Genomic DNA, 21262 nt, shown 5'->3' on the forward strand with positions numbered 1-21262 from the left:
ACCAGGAAAATAAAATCTGTCACTACCTCCATTTCTTCCCCATCTATTTGCCAGGAAGTAATAGGACCGGATGCCATGATCTTAGTTTTCTTAATGTTGAGTTTCACACCAACTTTTGCGCTCTCCTCCTTCACCCGCATCAAGAGGCTTTTTAGTTCCTCTTCACTTTCTGCCATTAGAGTGGTATCATCTGCATATCTGAGGTTGTTGATATTTCTTCCAGCAATCTTAATTCCAATTTGTGATTAATCTAGCCCCACCTTTCTCATGATGTGCTCTGCATACAGTAGACTCTCAACTATCCAGCAGCCTAATGTGGCGGAAGGGCAGGCCGGATAGGCCGGAGTTCTATAAATGCTCACTTCCTACCCCACCCATACCATTAAAAACACCCTTTTTATACCAAAACCCGCTCTTATTCATATTTTCTCACCTCTTAGTACAGGCCAGTACTTTATAAATGTTTGTTACATTCTGTACTGTACGTTTTAAAAATTTATTACAGAAAAAGTAAGTCCAAGGATAAAAATATAGTACACATTTTAAGATAAATTTTATAATGTCTAACTTAATTGCAGGAAACATAAAATCATGTACACTGTACAGTATGAATACATACACTTTTAAAATAAAACATTAACATAAAACGTAGGCTTAATTCTTACAAAAATTATTTAAACTTATTTTACTGTTCATTGATAGTTATTTTTTAACTAGGCTGGATAGTACGGAGGCCAGATAGTCGCAAGTCTACTGTATAAGTTAAATAGACAGGGTGACAGTATACAGCCTTGCTGAACTCCTTTCTCAATTTTGAACCAATCAGTGGTTCCGTGTCCAGTTCTCACTGTTGCTTCTTGACCAGCATATAGGTTTCTCAAGAGACAAATGAGATGGCCTGGTACTCCCTTCTCTTTAAGAACTTGCCACAGTTTGATGTGATCCACACAATCAAAGGCTTTAGCATAGTCAATGAAGCAGAAGTAGATGTTTTCTCCATGATCCAGCGTATGTTGGCAATTTGATCTCTAGTTCCTCTGCCTCTTCGAAACCCTGCCTGTACTCCTGGTAGTTCTCTGTCCACATACTGCTGGAGCCTAGCTTGTAGGATTTTGAGCATCACTTTGCTAGCCTGTGAAATGAGTGCAATGATGCGGTAGTTCAAACATTCTTTGGCATTGCCCTTCTTTGGAATTGGAATATAAACTGAACTTTTCCAATCCTGTGGCCAGTGTTGAGTTTTCCAAATTTGCTGGCATATCGAGTGTAGCACTTTTACTGCATCGTCTTTTAGGATTTCAAATAGCTCACCTGGAATACTGTTGCCTCTACTAACTTTATTTTTGCTCAGACTTCCTAAGGCCCATTTGACTTCACATTCCAGGATGTCTGGCTCAAGGTCAGTGACCACCCCATCGTGGTTATCAGGCATGTTAAGCTCTTTATTGTATAGTTCCTCTGTGTAATCTTGCCACTTCTTCTTAATCTCTTCTGCCTCTGTTAGGTCCCTGCCATTTTGGTCCTTTATCATGTCCATCTTTGCATGAAATGTTCCCTTCACATTTCCAGTTTTCTTGAAGAAATCTCTGGTCCTCCCTGTTCTATTGTTTTCTTCTATTTCTTTGCACTGTTCATTTAAGAAGGCATTCTTATCTCTTCTAGCTATTCTCTGGAATTCTGCATTCAATTGGGTGTATCTTTCTCTTTCTCCCTTGCCTTTCGCTTCCCTTCTTTGCTCAGCTATTTGTAAAGCTTCCTCAGACAGCCATTTTGCTTTCTTGCATTTCTTTTTCTTTGGGATGGTTTTAGTTGCTACCTCTTAAACAATGTTGCGAACTTCCATCCATAGTTCTTCAGGCACTCAGATCTAATTCCTTAAATCTATTTGTCACTTCTACTGTATATTCATCTGGTATATGATATAGGTCATACCTGAGTGGCCTAGTGCTTTTCCCTACTTTCTTCAACTTAAGCCTAAATTTTGCAACGAGAAGCTCATGATTTGAGCCAGTCAGCTCCTGGTCTTGTTTTTACTGACTGTATAGAGCTTGGGTCCTCAAACTAAGGCCCACGGGCCGGATCTGGCCTGCCATGCCCATTTAACTGGCCCACCCCACAGGTTTGCACTCCCTGGGCATGTGCACAGGCACACGCAGGTGTGTGGCTTGCTCGCGAGGAGGTCATTTTGGACTTGCTTGGAGAAAATATTCTCGTCTTGAGCAAGCCGGTGCCTTGCTGTGAGTGTGCCCGGCGGCAGCTAGCTCACGGGGAGATCGTTTTGGACTCGATTGGCAAAAACGATCTCCTTGCGAGCAAACCGGCGCCTCGCCCTGCGCACCCCCCCTTCCTGCCTTGCCTTGCATGTGCGCACATGCCTCTCCCCCTCACTGGCTCACACTCCTCCGTGGCACCACCTTGGCAGCCCGCATCCACAACTGGCACCTGTCAACTGGCCCCCTGTTGAAAAATTTTGAGGACCCCTGGTATAGCGCTTCTCCATCTTTGGCTGCAGAGCACATAGTCAATCTGATTTCTGTGTTGACCATCTGGTGATGTCCATGTGTAGAGTCAGAAAAGAGTGTTTGCTATGACCATCATAATCTCTTGACAACATTCTACCAGCCTGTGTCCTGCTTCATTTTGTACTCCAAGGCCAAACTTGCCTGTTATTCTGGTTATCATTTGGCTTCCTACTTTAAGCATTCCAATCCCCCATGATGATCAAGACATCATTTTTTGGTGTTAATTCTAGAAGGTGTTGTAGGTCTTCATAGAACTGGTCAACTTCAGCCTCTTCAGCACCAGTGGTTGGAGCATAGACTTGGACTACTGTGATGCTGAATGGTTTGCCCCTTGAATGATTTACAATTATGCCTCTCCTTAATCTTCTCTGTATGCGCAGCCCTTTTAATCATTCTGTTTAGGAATTTGTTTCTATGCCTCTCTCCATCCTGGTGGCTCATTTTTGGACACTTCAATATCTCAATGGCTTGCTTAAAATGGGGTACAGCTTGCTAATGCTTTCTGATTGGTAACACTTGTATTTTGCCCTAAAGAACATCTGGAAACTCTAAGAAATCCCTCAGACCTGAAATCTGTGGGTTTCTCTCAAGTCCTTATTGGCTTACCACTGAAAGAACCAAAAGTGAGAGGTACTAAATCTCACAATGATGCAAAAGGACAGTTACAGCCCCAACAATGAAATTTGCTATTACTGCTTAATGTAGTTGTGTCTGGCAGATAGCCATTCCCTGAGGAATCTGTTGCAACCAACTCTGCTCAGCAACTTAATGAGAAAACCAGGGTCCCTGTGCTCCTCTGTAACCTAGGAGAGAGAAACACAGGCATCTTTTATCACCCTGACAGAGGAAGTCCAAGTTTGTGCAAGAACATATGGACATGGGTTTTATCCCGTTGCCACACCTTGAATCACTCCATGATGAGCAGGAGCACATCAGACAGATGCTGCAAGGTGAGTCTGGTCTTTGATATTTATCTACTCCTTCTGGGCAAGGTGTGGGCAAGTTGAGTGTGTGGTGGCTGTACAACTCCATAGGGTCTTGAATGACACATTCTTAGACCTATTTTAGTCAGGTCTCAGGCACAGAAACTGCTCTGGCTATCTTGATGGCTGAGAAAGAGGTACACTGATTCTCTTGCATGGATAGCTTTTGATACTACCAACCACTGTATTGTTCTGGCCGCCCATGTGAACTGGAAGGGGGTGGGGATATTCATATGACAGTTCTGTTCCTCTTCATTTGGCTGGTAGTAGCAGGGTAGAAGTTTTATTGAGGTTTAATGGCACTGAGGTTTTATTGTATTGGGGTTTTATTGTATGGTTTGTTTGTTGATGTTTTGTGAGCCGCCCAGAGGCTTTATTGCGATGGGGTGGCATAGAAATGTTTTAAATAAATAAATAAATAAAAGGAACAACTATTCTACATCTATATAAGGAGCAGCAAACTTAAGCCCATTGGCCAAATCCAGCCCCCACCCCCAGTGCCACAAACTGCCCTCCTCTTCCTTGTTCCCAAACACCATTCCTTTGGTGGTTTTCAGCTTTTGTACAGTTCTTGATTTATTATATCACACTGTTTTTCCTGCAAGAAACCCAAGAAGGTTTACACAACCCTCCTCCTCCCCTCCATTTTATCTTCAGAACAACCACTGGAAGGGGGTAGGTTGAGAATCTGACCCAAAGTCACTCAGTGACCATCAAAGTCACCCAGAGAACCCTTCATGGCTGAGCAGGGAGTAGAATTCAGATTACCCAAGTCCCAGTTTAGCCCTCTAACACACCACACAGGGTCAGTCACTTTTAGTAAGAGCTCTACACTATAGCATGGTATTGTTTGTAATTTCTGTCTTGTCTTGCCCCACTGCTTTGCCTTTGACCCCAAGAACATCTCCAAAATTTAATTTGGTCCTCAGGCTAGATATCTCACCCCTAATTTACAGAAAGCTACTGGGAGCACTATCAGGAGGTTTGGGGTAGGATTTCAGTGATATGCAGATAAAGCCGGCAGAGATACAACAGAAATGGCAGGTGTGGAAAGGGTTATGCTCTCACGCTTTTTGTCCACTGAAATCCATACTTCCTGAATCCACTATTCTTTACTAAAAGCTGCTCTGAGGATTTATGTAACTTCTAGTGTAAAGCTGAAGATACTGAGGCCTGAAGAATACATTTAGGGTTCATGCCTTAGTGCCATCTAGAGGCAATCTATTGTAATAAATTAGTTGATGTTCTGTCTGGTTTTGAAAAAAAAAACGTAATAGGTCTGCCAAAATCAAGTGTTATTGTTCTGATTATTTTCTTGCCTTGCCACTGCCTGTCTGATATACTAATCTTTGTTCTTTGAGACAGATATATAACCCAGATCCAGTCATATTTAGTAACATGCCTGAAGAACCTTACATTTTTTGAATGTGGGATCTGTTGTGTTCCTCCAACCAGCTTTGTGAAGGGATAATGCTGGGGCTTCAGCTGCATTAGTCTAAAGCTTAGGGCATTCTTTGCATGTGCAAACTCAGAACTAAGGAAACCAATGTCCTGTATCTTGTTATGCAAAATTTGCATGTGCTTGCTCTTGTTCACCACTTACTCCATTAATTGTGGGAAAGGGTAAGGAGCTACACCTTGACTCCTGAAGCCCCCATTCCACTCCCTGAGCACTCAATAGTCTTACCTTCCTTATTGCTTTTGAGGCTGTACAAACCCATGTGTCACCTGTGCTTTGTACTTTCAAGCTTACTTGCAGAACCATAAGAGCTAAAAACATACTGAAATAATCAAGAATTTTGAACTTACAGGTGGTGAAATTGCTTTGTTTTGAAGAGAGGCCCACGCTCTCAGCAATGGTGTTTCCAGTCAGAGCTTCTAGTACTACCAGTCAATATTCTTCCATTATAAGTTACAAGCAAAAGCACCATTGCCTAGCCACACTGCAGGGTGTCAAATATTTTTAATGCACATTTTGCTGATAAAGGGTGTGGTATGGCTGTGTGGGCAGTGCCATCCCAGCCCACTTTTCATTCATCACCTCATCCTCCTACTCCTAATGTTTTGAAACTGTTTTTCAGCAAACTTTTAGAAGAGACAAGTGTCCATTTTACAGAGTATGCATTAGCTAATGCACTTTTAAAAAAACTGCACTGAAGCAAATTAAGTGCCTGTATTATGATCACTCTTTCCTTTCCGTCAGAAGAGAAAAATATTCCAGGCATGCAGAGTTCTTTTTAAAACTTTATTGCAATGAAAGGAACAGGAAAAAAATGGTTTCCTTCCCATTTTCCTGTTCACCTGAGCACATGTTCACATCTCATTTTATATGCCCTGCCCCCCCTTCTCTTTTCCCCTTATTGGCTAGGGTACTGAGAGTTAACACTCTTTCCGCCTACCTACTCTGCACTGCCCCAACACCTGACCATCTTCCCAATCCAGCTCTGCCCCTGGTGGGCTACAATAGGTTCATTTTGTTCTGCCCAGCTTGTCAATAAACAATCAGGAAGTATTTGGTCCTCCTGCCTGTTGCCCCATACCTTGTGCTGATTTTAGCCCCGCCCCTCCTTTGGGCTAAGAAATTTTCTTTGTTACCTTTTTAACTGTCTTTACTCCCTTGTTTCAAATCATCCTTTCACACCTATCACCTGGGGATCACAGTCCTACAAGATTGCAGCCACAATATATAAATGCATACTCACAATCATGATAGTCCTACTGCATCTGTAAAAGTATTTTCCAAGCAAGAAAAGCAGAAGCAAGCAAAGTAAGCTGTTGCTCCCACTCCCCACCAAAACTTCCCCTCATTTGTACTTCTGCTTTAATAGAAAGCTGCAACACTCAGAGTATTAAATGGCTCCGTTTAATCATTTGGATAATGTTTGAATTTTCTTAGATAAAAATTTAACTGTTTACATGAAACAAGCAAATGGCATAATATGCTCCAACTAGGTCAGGGGTCAGCAACCTTTAACACTCAAAGAGCCATTTGGACCTGTTTCCCCCACAAAAGAAAACACTGGCAGCCACAAAACCCTTTTGACATCTAAAATGAAGATAACACTGCATATATTGTTTTTTACCTTAATGCTATGTATATCTTCATTATGGTTTAGCTGCAGCTCTTGTTCAGTCACTAAAAACTTATTTTAAATCTTACATTATAAACTAGTGGGACTCCTTTCATATAGTTTGAATAGGAGAACAGCTTCCTGAAGAGTCAAAGTCAGTGCTAAAGGGCTGTATGCATTAAACAGCAAACACCCTAAGTAAACCCCATCAGCAGTAAAAGCAAATGAATCTAACCAAAAATGTTTGGTTTTCTTCAGAAACTTTTCTTTGCTTCGGTTTATCCATGGTTGGCCTGGGGGAGGGGGGAAGCTCAGTAAATCAGGGCAGATTGATGGCTGTGCCCTGTGCTGGAGATATAGGTGTGTTTAGTGACTGATTAGCAGATAAACAGTCAAGTGCTGTGAACTGTGACAGGTCCCAAGCCAAGCTGTGTAACATGAGAGCCTGCAGGAAGCTTGTTTAGCAGAGGAATTTGTTTAGCGATTTACTTAACTAGCTGATTTACTTAACTAGCTAGCTGCTGAGCTTCGAGCAGATCAGCAGCTGTGCTGGTGCGCATTTTGAGGGATGGAGCTGCAGAGCAGAGGGGTTCAAGAGCCACGTGCGGCTCCGGAGCTGTGGGTTGCCGACCCTTGAACTAGGTGCTCTCCAGATGTTTTAGACACCTCCTATTACCCTACCTAGCATGGCTGACTCAGGAATACTGGAAGCTGAAGTCTAAGGCACCCAAAGGGCAACAGGTTCATGAAGGCTGTTATAATAGAATCCACTAATTAGCTAATTGTAGGAAGGTGGTACATATAGGACAACACTTACACCTTTAGAGAAAGCAAGGCCTCAGGAAACAAGGAGTTATTGAGAGCTGATATAAGGAACCAGGAGCTGCTTTTAATACAAAATATGAGATACCATCAGATACAGCTTTTTGTCAAAGAAACTATTAACAAGGAAGCATAGGATGGAAAGCAAAAGCTTTTTAGAAGGCCTGCTGTGCAGGGCACACAATGGTTCCACAAGTGGAAAGTGGCTAGAGAGATGAGTGCTATCCTCCAAACTGCCCCCACTTTCCCATAGAGGCAACTCTTCCTGCTGTGCCTCAGTTGTGCACTTTTGAATTCACAGCAGCAAAGAGTCTGCACAGCCATTCTACTTGTTCTCTCTTACCTTAAGGGATTTTCTGAGAAGGGAAAAAGAGATGGAGGGAACAGAAAAATTTGCGGATATGACAGTTGGATGACTATATTATATGGCCCCTCCATAAAAATGTGTGAAGGAAACAGTAACTATACTTTAAAAGTGTCCCAGGTCATAAAAAGAAAATATGTGTAGACTCATCTGAAATTACTTCCAATTAAATTAATCCCAATGGTTGGCATACTCTTGCTACAGGTAACATCATGTAGCTTTCTCTGCTCAGAAGCTGTGTGGTAAATAGATACTGCAGACATGGAAGGGACCAGAAAATCATAGCTCAGTTTCCTACACTGAATAAGATCCTGATTCTTTTAAATGCTATTTCTAGCATTCTAGAATACAAACAGGAAGATAGCACTGCTGAAATAAAACAAACAAATCTAGTTTCTGGCAAAGGCTTTATTTTAATTATAAAATGAAAACAGGAATCCCCAGAAATGACAGCTCACTACTTGGGCCTAGCCTATGCTCTGACACAAGGGCTGCTTAGGTTCCCCAGCCCATTGTCAGCCACTTCAGGCTGGAAGTGGATACATTTACATAGATATACACATAATATAATTTTATATACTTACAAATACATGGGATTGAGTGGAATGCTGGGTACATACATAGCTATCCTTTCTAATCACTTTGAAAATTGTTTCCTTGACTATGACATGCCCTCACTCAATAGTGTTAACTGGCAAAGAGTACAACATACTATCAAGTAATTTACATACTACAATGGAAAGCTAGTCTTGAAATAAAGCCTCTTGAAATAAATGCAGAGGCTCTAATTGTTATTGCACACAAGTAAAAATAGAGCCCATGTGTATTACAGAACAGCAAAAGGCTCATGTCTTTACTGGAAACAGTAAGAAGGACAAAACAGGTTCCATAATCCAAGAGGCAGCATCTCCCTTCAGTTCCACTGAAGATGTCCAAGACTAAAATTCTATACACACAAACTTGGGAGCACTGCACATAAGTGTGACTTGCTTCTGAGTAAACATGGACAAGATCATGTTGCACTTTCCCAAGTGGGAGGAAAGTGCTAAGAAGCATGGTCAAGTAAAATCCAGGATTTCATCCATTTCTCCACCTGGTCAGATGCACTAGTCAGTTTAAGAAAGGCACATAGAAAAATAAGCAGAAGGAAATGCTTTAGGTGATGCACATGAGTAAAAAGGAATGACTGGCAGGCATTTCTAATGCCATAAACACCTTTACTAGATGACATGTCCCACTGCTTTTAGCAGTCCTGACTAGGAAGTAAATATGTTTTGCATATGGCTGTGGGAATGGAAGAACTTTAAATAAGTCAGTTACTCAGTGGTTTTGCAAACGTCAGAAGTGTGCATTTTCAAAGGTACTTACACCTGGTACTTTTCTGCCCTACCACAAACCCACATCTAATGTGGTGAAGAAGAAGGGTAGCCAGATGTGTTTCTACAGGTAGAGAACAATGTATGAAACAAGCATTCAGGACCAGATCTCTGTTATCTTGATTTTTACATAGTCACACCAAGCAAAATAGGTGTAAACACTGCCCCAGTAGAAAAACATATGGTAGCTGATTGCAATCTGGAGATCTTCTTCAAAGGGTTTGAGACAGCAGGAGAGAATGCAGCCACTGCACCTCCTATCCCATTCCTTTACTCCTTAGCTATTGTAAGGACAACTTATTTTATTCCATACCAGGAAGGGGAGAAAGGCAAGCTAAAAGAATGACAGTGGTGGGCTAGGAGATGCAGTACCTACACCCATTTATAGTGTTCCAACATGCCTCCAGATTACAATCTACCTTGTTTGCTAGGGTTGCATTTTATACTTCCATGATGCCGCTGCGCTGTAGCCAGTATTGAAAGACCTGCACTGCACTGATTGCCAGTTGTTTTTAAAGCTCAATTCCAAGTATTTTTTTTAAATTAAAGATCTAAATGTCTTAGGGTTTGACTATCTGTGGGACTGCCCATCTTGCTATGAACCTGTCCAATTACTAAGATGTACAGGAGTGGCCAAGGATGCTGCCACTTCCAGAGGGTAGTTTTGATAGGCATCTATGACAGGACTTTTTCCGTGTTGCTCCCAAATAGGGGAATACATTCCTCTTATTGCTATGAGTGTTTCCAGCACTACTTTTAGAAAAGATGCCAAGGCACATCTCTTTAATGTTGCCTTATAGATTGAAACAAAAGCAACACTCCTAAGGAAACAATGATGGCTTACTATATTGATGTTTTTATTATAGTTTTTTTGCTGGTTATTGTTGACACCATCTTAGTAGGTTTGGCAGAAATCTGTATCAAAATACCAAAGAGAATAGGCTAAAAGTAAATATCTTTATTAAGCAATTTTCCACGCCTTCTGCTAAGTGTGAGAGGGATTAGTAGTTTTTACTGTGTATCTTTCTGGAGCACAGGGAAAGCCTCAACCTGCTCTCAAAGAAAAAGGGCATAAATTTCCAAGATCTCAAGGTTAATTGAAGTATGGCACCGTCCAGTGAGGCTGCCTGTAATCTTCCAAATGTGGAAGTTTACTGTCATCCTATAAAGAAGGAAGCAGCTTTGCCTGTGTGCTTCTTCCATCTTGCAAGGCAGCTACACCATCCAGCTGTGGCATTTCGAAGAGAAGGCAACTGAGATGCCACTAGGGTATGTCCTATCTTGTCCCCTCTCTTCCCTAACTCCTAAACATATTATGAGGTTGCTCCTATGACCTTAGACACACAGCTGGCATAGTTCTTCCCAAGGCTGCAGGGGTGGTGGGGAAGGACACCCCAAGCACGGATTCCCATTTGTGGAGACAGAACTGTTTTCTGACTCCAGAGCTGAGGATCCAAACAATCCTATGACCCCGTGGACTCTTTCTTGGGGCAATAGGATTGTTCTGCCCATACCTGATGAAGCAGACCAGGCCAAGTTTAGTGCAGGTCTTTGTTGCACTTTCTTCTGCAGAGAATTCTCAAAAGAGAGTGGCCTGTCCCAGAATGTGTCTCTGAAGACACTCATAGGAGGAAAGATAAACGAAAGCACAACATCCTGTTCTCCTGTCTCTACATAGGTGATGATGATTCAACTTTATAAACTAGACAGGAGTTTAAGTACAATTCAAAACTGCACTTAGATTGACCAGGCCTCTTTGTTTACAGAAAGCAACTGCAGGCCTCCTGATTAAATTGGGACTGGTGTGTTATGGGGTCAGGAAGAGGAAGTTCTCCAACATGGATTTTTGTAAACAGACAGACATGACCAGTCTAAAGTTAGTTTTGAAGTATCTGCATAGTTTGAGGCTCAAATTCATTCTGTCTCAAATGATAGATATTGCTATTAATATTAATTTTGAACTTAGTTCTGGCATGGTTATCTGGCTATTAGTAGCTTACCTCAGATTTAATTGCCTGTCAGATCAGTGTTGACTTCTTAAGGAAACAATTGTGATAAAAGATATGGACCAAATTGGTCAAGCCCATATAGTGGACATCTTTAATAGATGACTTGCAGAGGTTTTTTTACCCACTATCAGAGAGTCCCTATGCTGCCTCTGGTTCAGTTCAGATCCTTCAAGAGAGGTGCACTCACTTACTGAGAATTCAAAACCCACCCAATAGTTTATACATACTGCTACTGGGAAACTAATCTATATTATCATTTAAGAAGCATTGCTCAAAATTATTTCAAAGTGAATGTTTTTAGCTTATTTCCCCTCCTACAAAAATTAGATTATTCAAGTTAATATTGGATTAGTACTTAGAACTTCAGTGCTGCAAAACTCATATACCTGGGTATAACAACCACAAATACACTGTAAAGGGGTAATGAAAATAAACAGTTCTGGCAAGGAATGGTGACACCTAGTATACTCAATGCCACCCAAGTTACTCTAATCAGCCTTCCCAGCCTAGCGCCCTCCAGAAGGGCTTGACTACATGGCTGGCTGGTGGATGCTGGCAATTACAGATGGAGACCACCAGGCTGGGGAAGGCTGGTCTGCATTGGGGAAAAGGGTTCCCTAATGGCCCCTTGCTCAGCAGGGCTTATTTAAAAAGCATTTAAAGTGAACCAAGACAAAAACAACTTTTGTAAGTAAATACACTATTTGACTTTATGACAAGGTTTTTTTTCTGGTAGCATCATATCACATGCAATCCAGGAAATACTCTCCCTAGAAAGTCTGAAATGCCATCTTGCCAATAAGTCTGGCATGAATTCTAAGATAGGAATCCAGTACGCTGGAGTTTAAAAAGGTAATGCCCTGGTGAACCAAGGCTTTTTCCATCATGCCTGCTAGCTCTGTCCATTATGTCTGCTGAAAGTATTTCCTCCAGGGGGCTGAATCTGGATGGAGTCAAGGAGAGGCCGGAGAGCTTGTCCAAATGGTCTGAAGCCACAAGGAAAATAAAAGAAAAGTGAGAGAGAGGAAGTTCTTTAAGTTGTTTCAGAATTGTATATGCAAATGATTTCTCAATTTAAAAAATTAAACAAACAAAGCTGCATCTTAAGAATAATGAAACAAAACCACCTTTAACAACTTGTGGGAAAGGAGAAGAAAGACACTGGAAGTGCTCACTCACCAAATTCCAGCTCTGTGGACATGCAATGCGCTGAGCCTGTGCAAGTGCCTTAGCCATGTACAAAGCTTACGGAATATAAAAGAGGCCAGCAAAGGACTTCCACTCCCTAACTCTTTTTAACTACTGTCAGGGGCATAAAATCACTCCTCTCTGTCACATTTGCCTTCTTTTTCTGGGGACTTCCACCTGTGTTTTTTGGCTCTGAAGTGCTGTAACAGTAGGTATTCTTGGGTTGCCTTGCACAATACATGTTGGAATCTCAAGCAGTTGATAAATGCAATCCAAAAGGTGTGTTTGCACTAGGATCCCCTGCAGCGTTGTTGAGGACGGGGGAGCACACATCATTGATTGCAAGTTGCTTCAGCAGCAACTGCCTGCAGCCAAAAGTTATGCCCTGCTTTCCCTTGCAATGGGAGTGGGCTGCAGCACTTCTCTGTTTCTGTTAGAGAAGGCAATGTTTGTGAACTGTGTTCAGCATCCTCTGATGCTACAGACTATTTAGGAAAACATTTTGAATCACATACTGCACCTGTAATCTGATCCAGATTGAGGCTTCACACTGGTTTCCTGTCTCAAATCACAATTCTCTGGCTACTGTTTGCCACACTTGGAGGCAAACCAAATTCATGGAAGGAAATTTTCAAATGGAAGCTGATACAGCCATCATGCCCAGTGGATTTGTAAGCACTGGAAAGGGGTGCTACAGCTGCTTTCTCTTTAAAATAAGTGTGGCCAGTTTAGGAACACCTGAATGATATGTCAGTATTTTAATTGTCTTCCAGAATTCCTAAAAAGTCATAGTTGTTCAAATGTGGCATGCCTAATAACAAGGTATATATGATGTATGTATGCATTTATAAAACAGAGGACTCAACTCACGTTGCAAGGACTTCAGACGGAAGGTCAGTGATGTAGGAAGGGATCTTTCTTCCTGTCAAGAATTGTGCCACTTCATTGCTGAATGTATTACAGTTATGGTCAAAGAGATTATAGGACTCTCCACTGTGGCCCAAAAGAAGAGTTCAAACAGAAAAAGGAATGAATGAACAAAGAAATGTTCCAAGAAAGAGAACAACCATTTTTTTTCAGGGGCACCTATCAGAATAACTTAAATATAGTATATATAGAAAACAATTCATATTTCAGCAGTCATATTATTAGTTAACTACACCCTATTTTAGTGTTCAATTGCCCACAGGATGAAGGAAGATCAGGATCATGCACCCTGGCCCCCAGCCATTACATCTCCACTGCCAGATCCTGCTGCCCTCCATGTATTTGATAGGAAGAGTATTCTATGCATAATTTAGAACATTGAGTAATCAAGAATTTAAATCATGCTGGGAACTTACAGAAGTATAGTGGTCTCCCTGCCTCAGACCTTCCCCCTCTAGTGCGTGGCATTGGAAGTTGACACACAGAGGCACCCAAGGAGGCATGTGCAACCTTGCTCTCCCCTACTCCAACACTGAAGAGTGTTAGAGTGAACACATGATTATGCTTGTACATGTTATGTTCATGGGGACACAGTACAGATAAGGATTTTTTTAAAATTAGGGAGAACACTTTTCTGCAGCTTCTCAATACCGTATTACCTTTCCCCAGTTGCGTCAAAAGGTATATTTACCTATTTTGAATCTTGTTGCAGGAGTCAGTAAAGGAGAAGCTACAGGCACGAAATGGATGAAGTATCCCCAGCCTGTGGCTTCTTCATTCAAAATCCTTTCAAACTCAACCAATGTTGAACCTTTCACATACATGAAGTTAGGGGCTGACATGCAGGTTGGAATGCCAAAACTGCTTAAAACTCTGAGAATGTGGCACAGCTCAGTGCTGCACTGATTTAGTTTGCAACTGTTCTACATCATGGATAGGCAAAAGGTGGACTGGCAAGAGTTTCTGGCTCCCAGTTGTTTAATAGTAACTAAGCAGCCCCTCTCCCTCCCACACACAAAACATATTTTGCCAGATTTGCAAAAACCTTAGGTAACAAGGAAGGCATGTTTTTGCATGGGAGGACTGTGGGCTTAAGTCAGTTTTAGAACTCAGAACAAAGTTCTGGGCTCAGAATTTCTTAATTCTAACTACACATCTTTTGCATCAGGCTCCAGTTGGTGGAATGCATGGTATTTAAAAAGCAAAGTAGATTCCACAAGCCTGACATCTGTTTAACCTTGGCTTAAAAGATGGATGCTCCAGTATTCAACTTCTGGTGAAACACTATGGAACTTTGAATTATTGTTATCAAAATGCACAGTATTCATCTAGCTATGCAGGTTACTAATGGCCTGTCACTCTGTAAAGAGATATTTCTTTTTCTGTACTAACATTTTCTTCTTTTTGAGATATTCTACCATCAGGGTTCTTCCAATTTGTTGTAAAATCTGGAAGCTCCCTGCTTTTCCAGTTAAAAATGCCACCATGTACTTGTTAGTGTTGGTTCTAACAAGTATACCTTAATAATTACCCTATATTTTAGGGAGGGTGTATACATTTCAGTAAATTCAATTAAATTCAAAACTATTGAAGAGAGTCCATTAACAAGTTATTACTGTCTGTAGATTAAGCACTCTGTGTGGGTCACATCACAAATGAATTAATTCAGGACTCCAAATATTTCAAACCAAATACCCTAGGGATGCAAATGGTCAAGATTAGGGACCAGTCCGTTCTGTATCAAATCTTCCTAATCCACACCATAGGGTGATATATAATGAAATACAACTCATGCAAAAAAGTTCCAAGGTAAACTTTGCAGTGGTGAGTATATAACTACAATAAATCCAATTCAAAAGCATAAACTTTCCTCTTTTAAAAAGCACATGCTTGTGGGATCTGTACCAAGAAGCTTTCCTATTGTTGTGTTATTCATGGAATGTTAGAACAGAAACTAAACCGCATTCTCTCACCGGAACACAGATTCTCCCAGTGAGGATAAGTATTCCAGGAAGAGCTCTTCTGAAACTTCTGTGCATCCCAGGTCTACGATAGAGTCTGGTGGCCCAAGCAGTGTTCCACCCTGAAAAATACACATTCAGGAGGGTATTAAAATATCAAGATTATCTGCAGTATGCTAGTGACTGTACTGGTAGTCAAGTTTCAGAAGTAATCTTATATAACCTTAGTTTAAGAATGTGGATTGAAGGAAAAAAGAAAATAAATTTTTGTTTCAACTCTGATTTATTCTTTCCCACATCTCACCTTAAAGGGAGAAATATTGTGGATTTAAAGGGGGATTAAGGGCTTCACTTTGGTCACTATGAAGACATATGATTTAAATTTAACATTTCAATATGAATTAAGAACTTAATAGGCACCTCTATTTATACAGGTAATACCTGCTGTGGTATTAGGTATTTGAGGTATTAGGCAATGCAAGGCAAAAAGTACAGGAAAGCTTTACTTAATCAAATTTGGTTTTAAAATATAATTGAATTTTCAGAATGGGGCGATACTGCACAGAATATTCTGCTTGTTATTCTTCTACATAGAATTCAAAAATATATAAAGAACTCAATTAGGGAAAGGAAGAAACAGAAGTAGGATCTGAGAGGAAAAGTCCAATACTGTTAAACTTACAGGTGGGCAACTGGAGATCCCACCACTTCCATAGAAGAACTCATCCCTGTGGACGACTATGGAGGTATGCCTAAGGAGAATGGGAAAAACGACAGGAATAATAAGGAGCAGGTTACAACAGAGATTAAAGTGGATCATGAGCAGCATTTATACAGAGTCTAAAACTCAGTATATCACTAAATCATACAGTTTAGCAAAATCAGAAAAAACAAAAACGGAATTTATTATTTATTTCATTTTTATGCTGCTCAATAGCCAAGACTCTCTGAGCAGTTAACAAAAGTTAAAATTAAACAAAAGTTTAAAACACAAACACAATTTAAAAGAACAAAACCATAATAGAAATTTATATGATTCAGTACAAAAGCATATTAGAATAACATGGAATATATAAAAAACAAACTTGTTTTTTGAACTGTTAAAATATTGAGAAAATAAAAGGGTCCTAACCTGGAGCTGAAAAGTATACAAAGTAGGCACCAAGTACATCACTTTGAACACCTCAGATCTTTACCTGATTTTGGACAGCAACATCTGTTCTACTTACAATGTTTTATAGATAAAACTGTTATGTATTGAAGTGCATAATGTGTTGAAAAAGGAGACAGAATGCTTCTGTCACAATGCCTACTATTTGCAGCTTTCCTTAACATATTTATTTTAAAAGTTAACAATTAAAATACTACCTATTTAATCAAAGACACATTTTGGAATTAATCCAAATGCAGTTAATCAATTAAGAAACTAAACAAGGCAGTCCTAATAATGATAATAATACATCCTTACATAGCTCTCTTACCATTAAAGTACTAGTTTCCAATTTTGGAAGAAACATGTTTAACTGTACTTCGGTAACTCACATGGAATACTCTTTGTATAGAACACAACTGTGGAGATGTTCACAATATTAAAACACCACTTAATTCTAGGTATGTTTTACTCACCAGATGCCATCCAGCTGCTTACCTTTATAGAAAAAGAAAAAGAATCTTCAGCACCTTTGAGTGTTGCAGACAACAGTTACCTCCTACACCTACTAATTCACATTTCCTTAGAATACAGTTTCACACAAAATCAGAACATTGTCTTTCTAAAAGAGCAGGCAAGAAAGCAGACCCCCCCACCTTCCAGTTGGTAAAGCTGGCATCTGACAGGAGCTAGGAATGACGCATATTCTAATCCCTCGGGTTTATGCTAACAGATAAAGAATTGTGTCAGACTTTCCTGAAGAGGACACCAGTGCTAATTTCTGACACATTCTTTCTGGATGGGTTTTGCTTTAGAAACAACACAATAGATGTGCTGTAGGACCCAGCACTACCCTTCTTGGAATTTAGTCTTAGGCTTCAAACAGTTATTGGCCTGTTGTGCATATCAGATGACCAGGCAAAGTAATTTTTGAAAACTTATGAGAGGTAGTTCTCTTCCCAGCACCTTCCCCTTATAGAATGCAAATTACTAGTAAAGTTATGGGTGGAGGCAGGCTGTAAAAAGTTTAGCAATCTAATATGTAAGACTGTATTATGATGATTCATCATAAAGTGTAATCCTTCTGCTACATTAGATCATATAAGCCCCTGTCAAATGCAGTATTTTTATTCATATCTAACCAAGCATGTTAGATTATTATATTAAATTAGATAACTGGATTCTATATTAAATTAGATAACTGGATTAGATTATTAAATGCAATGCATTAATTTGCATCATTTCAGAACAACAGTGAAAGGGATTTTAAATATATATATATATATATATTGAAATAAAAGATTTCCACAGACATTCACCTGTATTCTACACAAGATTCATAATAGCAACAAAAATAATCTGGAAAGGAGTAACATTTTGTCCTTGGGAACAATACCTGAAAACTGAATAAAGTGAAATATGCCTAAAGTTAGCAATTCTTTGCAAGGAAAATGTGTAGGCTGTGCAAAGAAAACCAGAAAAAATGCACATTTCTCTACACAATATAGTCTTTTTAATGTATTAAAGTTGTATTAAGGTTGGCTTCAAGCTGTTTGGGTGTCTTGTTAAATATTTTTCATAGGAAGAGGAATGTGTCAATTCATCGTAGGTACATCTCTGTTAGGCATTTTTTTCCTTTTGTTGCCCAACTGCAATCCAAAAGCAAAAGCAATCCAAAAGGAACAGAGTTCAGTGTGGGAAGCATTTATGTGACAGTGTGGGAAGCATTTATGTGACAGTTAAATGAGCTGTTTGTTATTGTAATATATTCCTTTGTCATACTCACATTTGAGTTTGCACTGTTAGTATCAGTAAGAAAGCAAAAACAGAACAATAATCTTTATGCAATGAGTTAGGAATAATGATTTATATCTCATACTACTTCTAAAGAAACCCAAAATTTGACTTGTTTGCCCAAACAGCATCCAAGAGCTACCTTAGTAGATAGATAAAGGGATGAATCCAGACTAAGGTAGGTATACTTAGCTCCCATTTCAATCAGTGGACTTTAATTAGATCATGGCTAGCTTTTTAAATTGATTTCAGGAGGGTCAAAGTTTTTGTTTCTACTTCAAAATAGCAGCACCAAATTAAAAAAAAGTCAATTGCACCACTGTTTGTGGTTCTCTAAGCTTTTCAAGAATGACTCTTTATCAAGAACAATTCTTGCTTCATTCACAGTATTCATAGAAACAGAGGACACAAGTATGCTGGGGGAGTACAACAAAGAGAACATTACAGTTTATTCAGAAATACAGGAAATACATGCAGCATGTAGGTAGCCCCAAAAGGGACTACAAAGATGGATTCTATACAGGATGTTTTTATAACCTATTAGTTATGAAGCAGTTTGAAGGAGGTAGGGGGAGAAGCATGTGAGAGTTTGCAAGAGGCATGTGAGAGTGGAAGCAAAAGGATTGAATAGATTAGGACAAAGGGGAAAAAGAGGAAGAAGTTTCAGGACAAGCAAACTTTGGGATATCTAAGGCGTACCTAAGGAACAAGACTTAAAACATGGTTCCCGAGCAGCTCAGTCTAAAATTGTTGTTGTCAGTTTCAGGCTTTCTGTGGCCATATTATGGCAGATAGACCTGATGGTATCCAAAAATTGCTTAAAACTCCTTGCTTCTAATGCACACATGGGGGAGAGAAATTGCAGACTGTCCACTGCTTTCTAGGTCCTGCCAATTTGCAGAATATTTACACTCTTCCTTTAGGTGCAAATGGGACCTCTGCAACTGCCCACACCCTCCACTGGCAGAGGTGGATCACTGCCACATCCTAACCTTTCCCAGATGGCAATTTGAGTGGGTTAGGATTGCTCTGCAGTATGTCTTGTTAAAAAATTGTGTAAAATAATTACATTTAGACTAGTGATAACTTTTGTACACATCCCTATACCAAGTACTAATGTTACAGGGTAAGTACTCAAATTTCAGCTATGATTCTCAGGGTGCAATCTGAAAAACACACCTACTGGAAAAGCAGGCTAACACTAGAAGTTGTAGGACTTTTTTCTGGCTAAGCATGCATAGGTTTGCACCCTAAATGTATCTATGAAATGCTTGTATCTCTTTATTATCTTTTTTTAAAACCACAATTACTTTCCTACCCTCTGTGCCTTTGTGTTTAATTTCTGAAAATTAACATAGCATAACATCTACAACATTACTTTCTCAGTTTAACAACATAAAGGAAAAGAAAAATACACACACACACTGCTTATAGCTAGCATTTAAAATACACCAGGCCTACTCATTCTTCCATGACCAAATATCTAATAATAAATGATATGGATTAAGAGGCATTTTGTTCAATATGGTCTTGATACAGAAATGTCAAACTTCAGACTCTTAATAGTACAATAATGACAACACAACTCTATGCATGTGTACTGAACTGCCACTGAATTTAATAGGTATCATCCCCACATGTTTATGGAGTTGCGGCCAGCAGTAAGATCTCAGAGATTGTAACTGTTTTTTCAATTTATATTTGAAATTTCAGATTATATTATTCAACTTCAGCATTATAAACCAGATAACTTCCCTTACAAAATGAGTGAATTGCTCAATTCCTTGGTCATGTTTCACCTCTGTAATTTAGAGTATAAGTTTGCATATGTCTGCAACAAGACATTCCTGCAATTGAGGGCTGAATAATTATTCCGTTACTACTTTAACACTTTGGAGAGATCAATATAGAGTAGCCAACCTCTTCCTTTGCCCAGTCAGAACTGATTGTGTCTTCACACCTTACGAGAAGCCGCGATTCTTCCTCCTGGGTATCCATATGCATGGAGACATCCACAGATATTAACCCCCCCACACACACCGCCTCCCTCCTTTTTAACATGCCGAAAGAGCCAGCACTGCCGGCGCTGTTGTTTTTAACTCCATCCATCCCGTGGCCGTCACATCCACACTCAACCTTTAGAGACAGCCCGGCTGAAGAAGGGGTGGTGAAGGTTGCGGGTTCAACTCTTACCTTCGCCAGTTTCTCTCTCTTTCCCTTTGTGGCGAGGGTGAGGAGAAAAGTTGAAAGACCATCTGTTTTATTATCAGATAAGCCACCGCTTTCATGGGTCACCAGCAAGCCCTAACAAGCCTCTTGCATAACGTGGGAAGGGGGGGAGCAGGGGATCCATTCCTAAGAGGGGACTGTTAAGAAGAAATCCCCGCATCGTTTCCTCCTCTCCCTTTATTTAGCCTGGGGATGAAGTGAAGTAACCTGCCTGCTTTTCCCGCCTCGCGTGATTTAAGCGGTTCTCCCCTTCCCCGCTTTTAACACAAGAAGGGCCAATGCACCGGCTTCCTCCTCCCTCTCATCGTGTGACAGAATCTGAGGCGACAGCGTTGGCGATGGAGGTCTCCATCTATCCCTCCCCTCTTACCAAGCATGATAGGACTGAGGCGCCGAGCCATGCCCTTGGACAGGTCGTAAACGTAGAGCTTTACCGGGTGCAGCATCGGAGGCGAGTCCATGGCATCGGGAGAGGAGCGGCGGACGGAGATCTTACAGGAAGACTTGGAAGGTAATGCGAAGCTCTTGCCGCCGCCGCCGGCGCCGGCTGGGAAGGAAACGGGGCAGCCTCGCCGGCCCGGCGTACTAAGCGGATGATAACCAACTGACAGAAGGGGACCGAAGAGATGGGAGGAAGGTAACGAGAGAGGGAACGCTCGCTTCACGCATGCGCCGCCCCCACAAGACGAACCAACTTGCCAGTCACGGCGCCTCTATGAGGAAGCGGTGCTAAGCAGCTAGTAGGCGGGACTAGTGTGGGGCAAACGCGGTTATTCCAAGCGGGCGACCTACGTTTCCCCCACCCTCCTGCTATTGGCTAGAATGTGGGGAGGGGGGTGGAGCAGGGAGCCTTCCCGAGCTCTAAG

At 40.7% G+C, this 21262-nt stretch overlaps 2 protein-coding genes across 2 annotated transcripts in view; one reads left to right on the forward strand and one right to left on the reverse strand.

Moving 5' to 3' along the window:
• Nucleotides 1-7443, forward strand: part of ACO2 (aconitase 2) — a 50203-nt gene extending 42760 nt beyond the window's left edge. Inside the window, exons 17-19 of the mRNA XM_044455175.1 lie at nt 5046-5053; nt 7288-7292; nt 7404-7443. Coding sequence (XP_044311110.1) covers nt 5046-5053; nt 7288-7292; nt 7404-7443 — 53 coding nt within the window. The remainder of the gene's footprint in view (nt 1-5045; nt 5054-7287; nt 7293-7403) is intronic.
• Nucleotides 7444-8154: 711 nt separating this feature from the next.
• DESI1 (desumoylating isopeptidase 1) lies at nt 8155-21092 on the reverse strand. The gene is made up of 6 exons (XM_044455641.1): nt 20767-21092; nt 16850-16871; nt 15906-15975; nt 15236-15345; nt 13206-13328; nt 8155-12133 (listed from the first exon to the last, which is right to left on the reverse strand). The coding sequence occupies exons 1-6, from the start codon at nt 20855-20857 to the stop codon at nt 12040-12042; spliced, it is 510 nt and encodes a 169-aa protein (XP_044311576.1). The 5' UTR covers nt 20858-21092; the 3' UTR covers nt 8155-12039.
• Nucleotides 21093-21262: the final 170 nt, after the last annotated feature.

The sequence above is a fragment of the Varanus komodoensis genome, unplaced genomic scaffold (assembly GCF_004798865.1).
Source record: "Varanus komodoensis strain SLA01 unplaced genomic scaffold, ASM479886v1 scaffold8, whole genome shotgun sequence".
Lineage (NCBI taxonomy): Eukaryota > Metazoa > Chordata > Lepidosauria > Squamata > Varanidae > Varanus > Varanus komodoensis.

Coding starts and splice junctions, on each gene's coding strand:
- DESI1 (XM_044455641.1), bottom strand. CDS start 20,857: ATGGACTCGCCTCCGATGCTGCACCCGGTAAAGCTCTACGTTTACGAC. Junction 13,329..15,235: donor CTGGGAGAATCTGTGTTCCG/GTGAGAGAATGC, acceptor TTTGGGCCACAG/TGGAGAGTCCTATAATCTCT. Junction 12,134..13,205: donor CCGTCTGAAGTCCTTGCAAC/GTGAGTTGAGTC, acceptor TTGTGGCTTCAG/ACCATTTGGACAAGCTCTCC.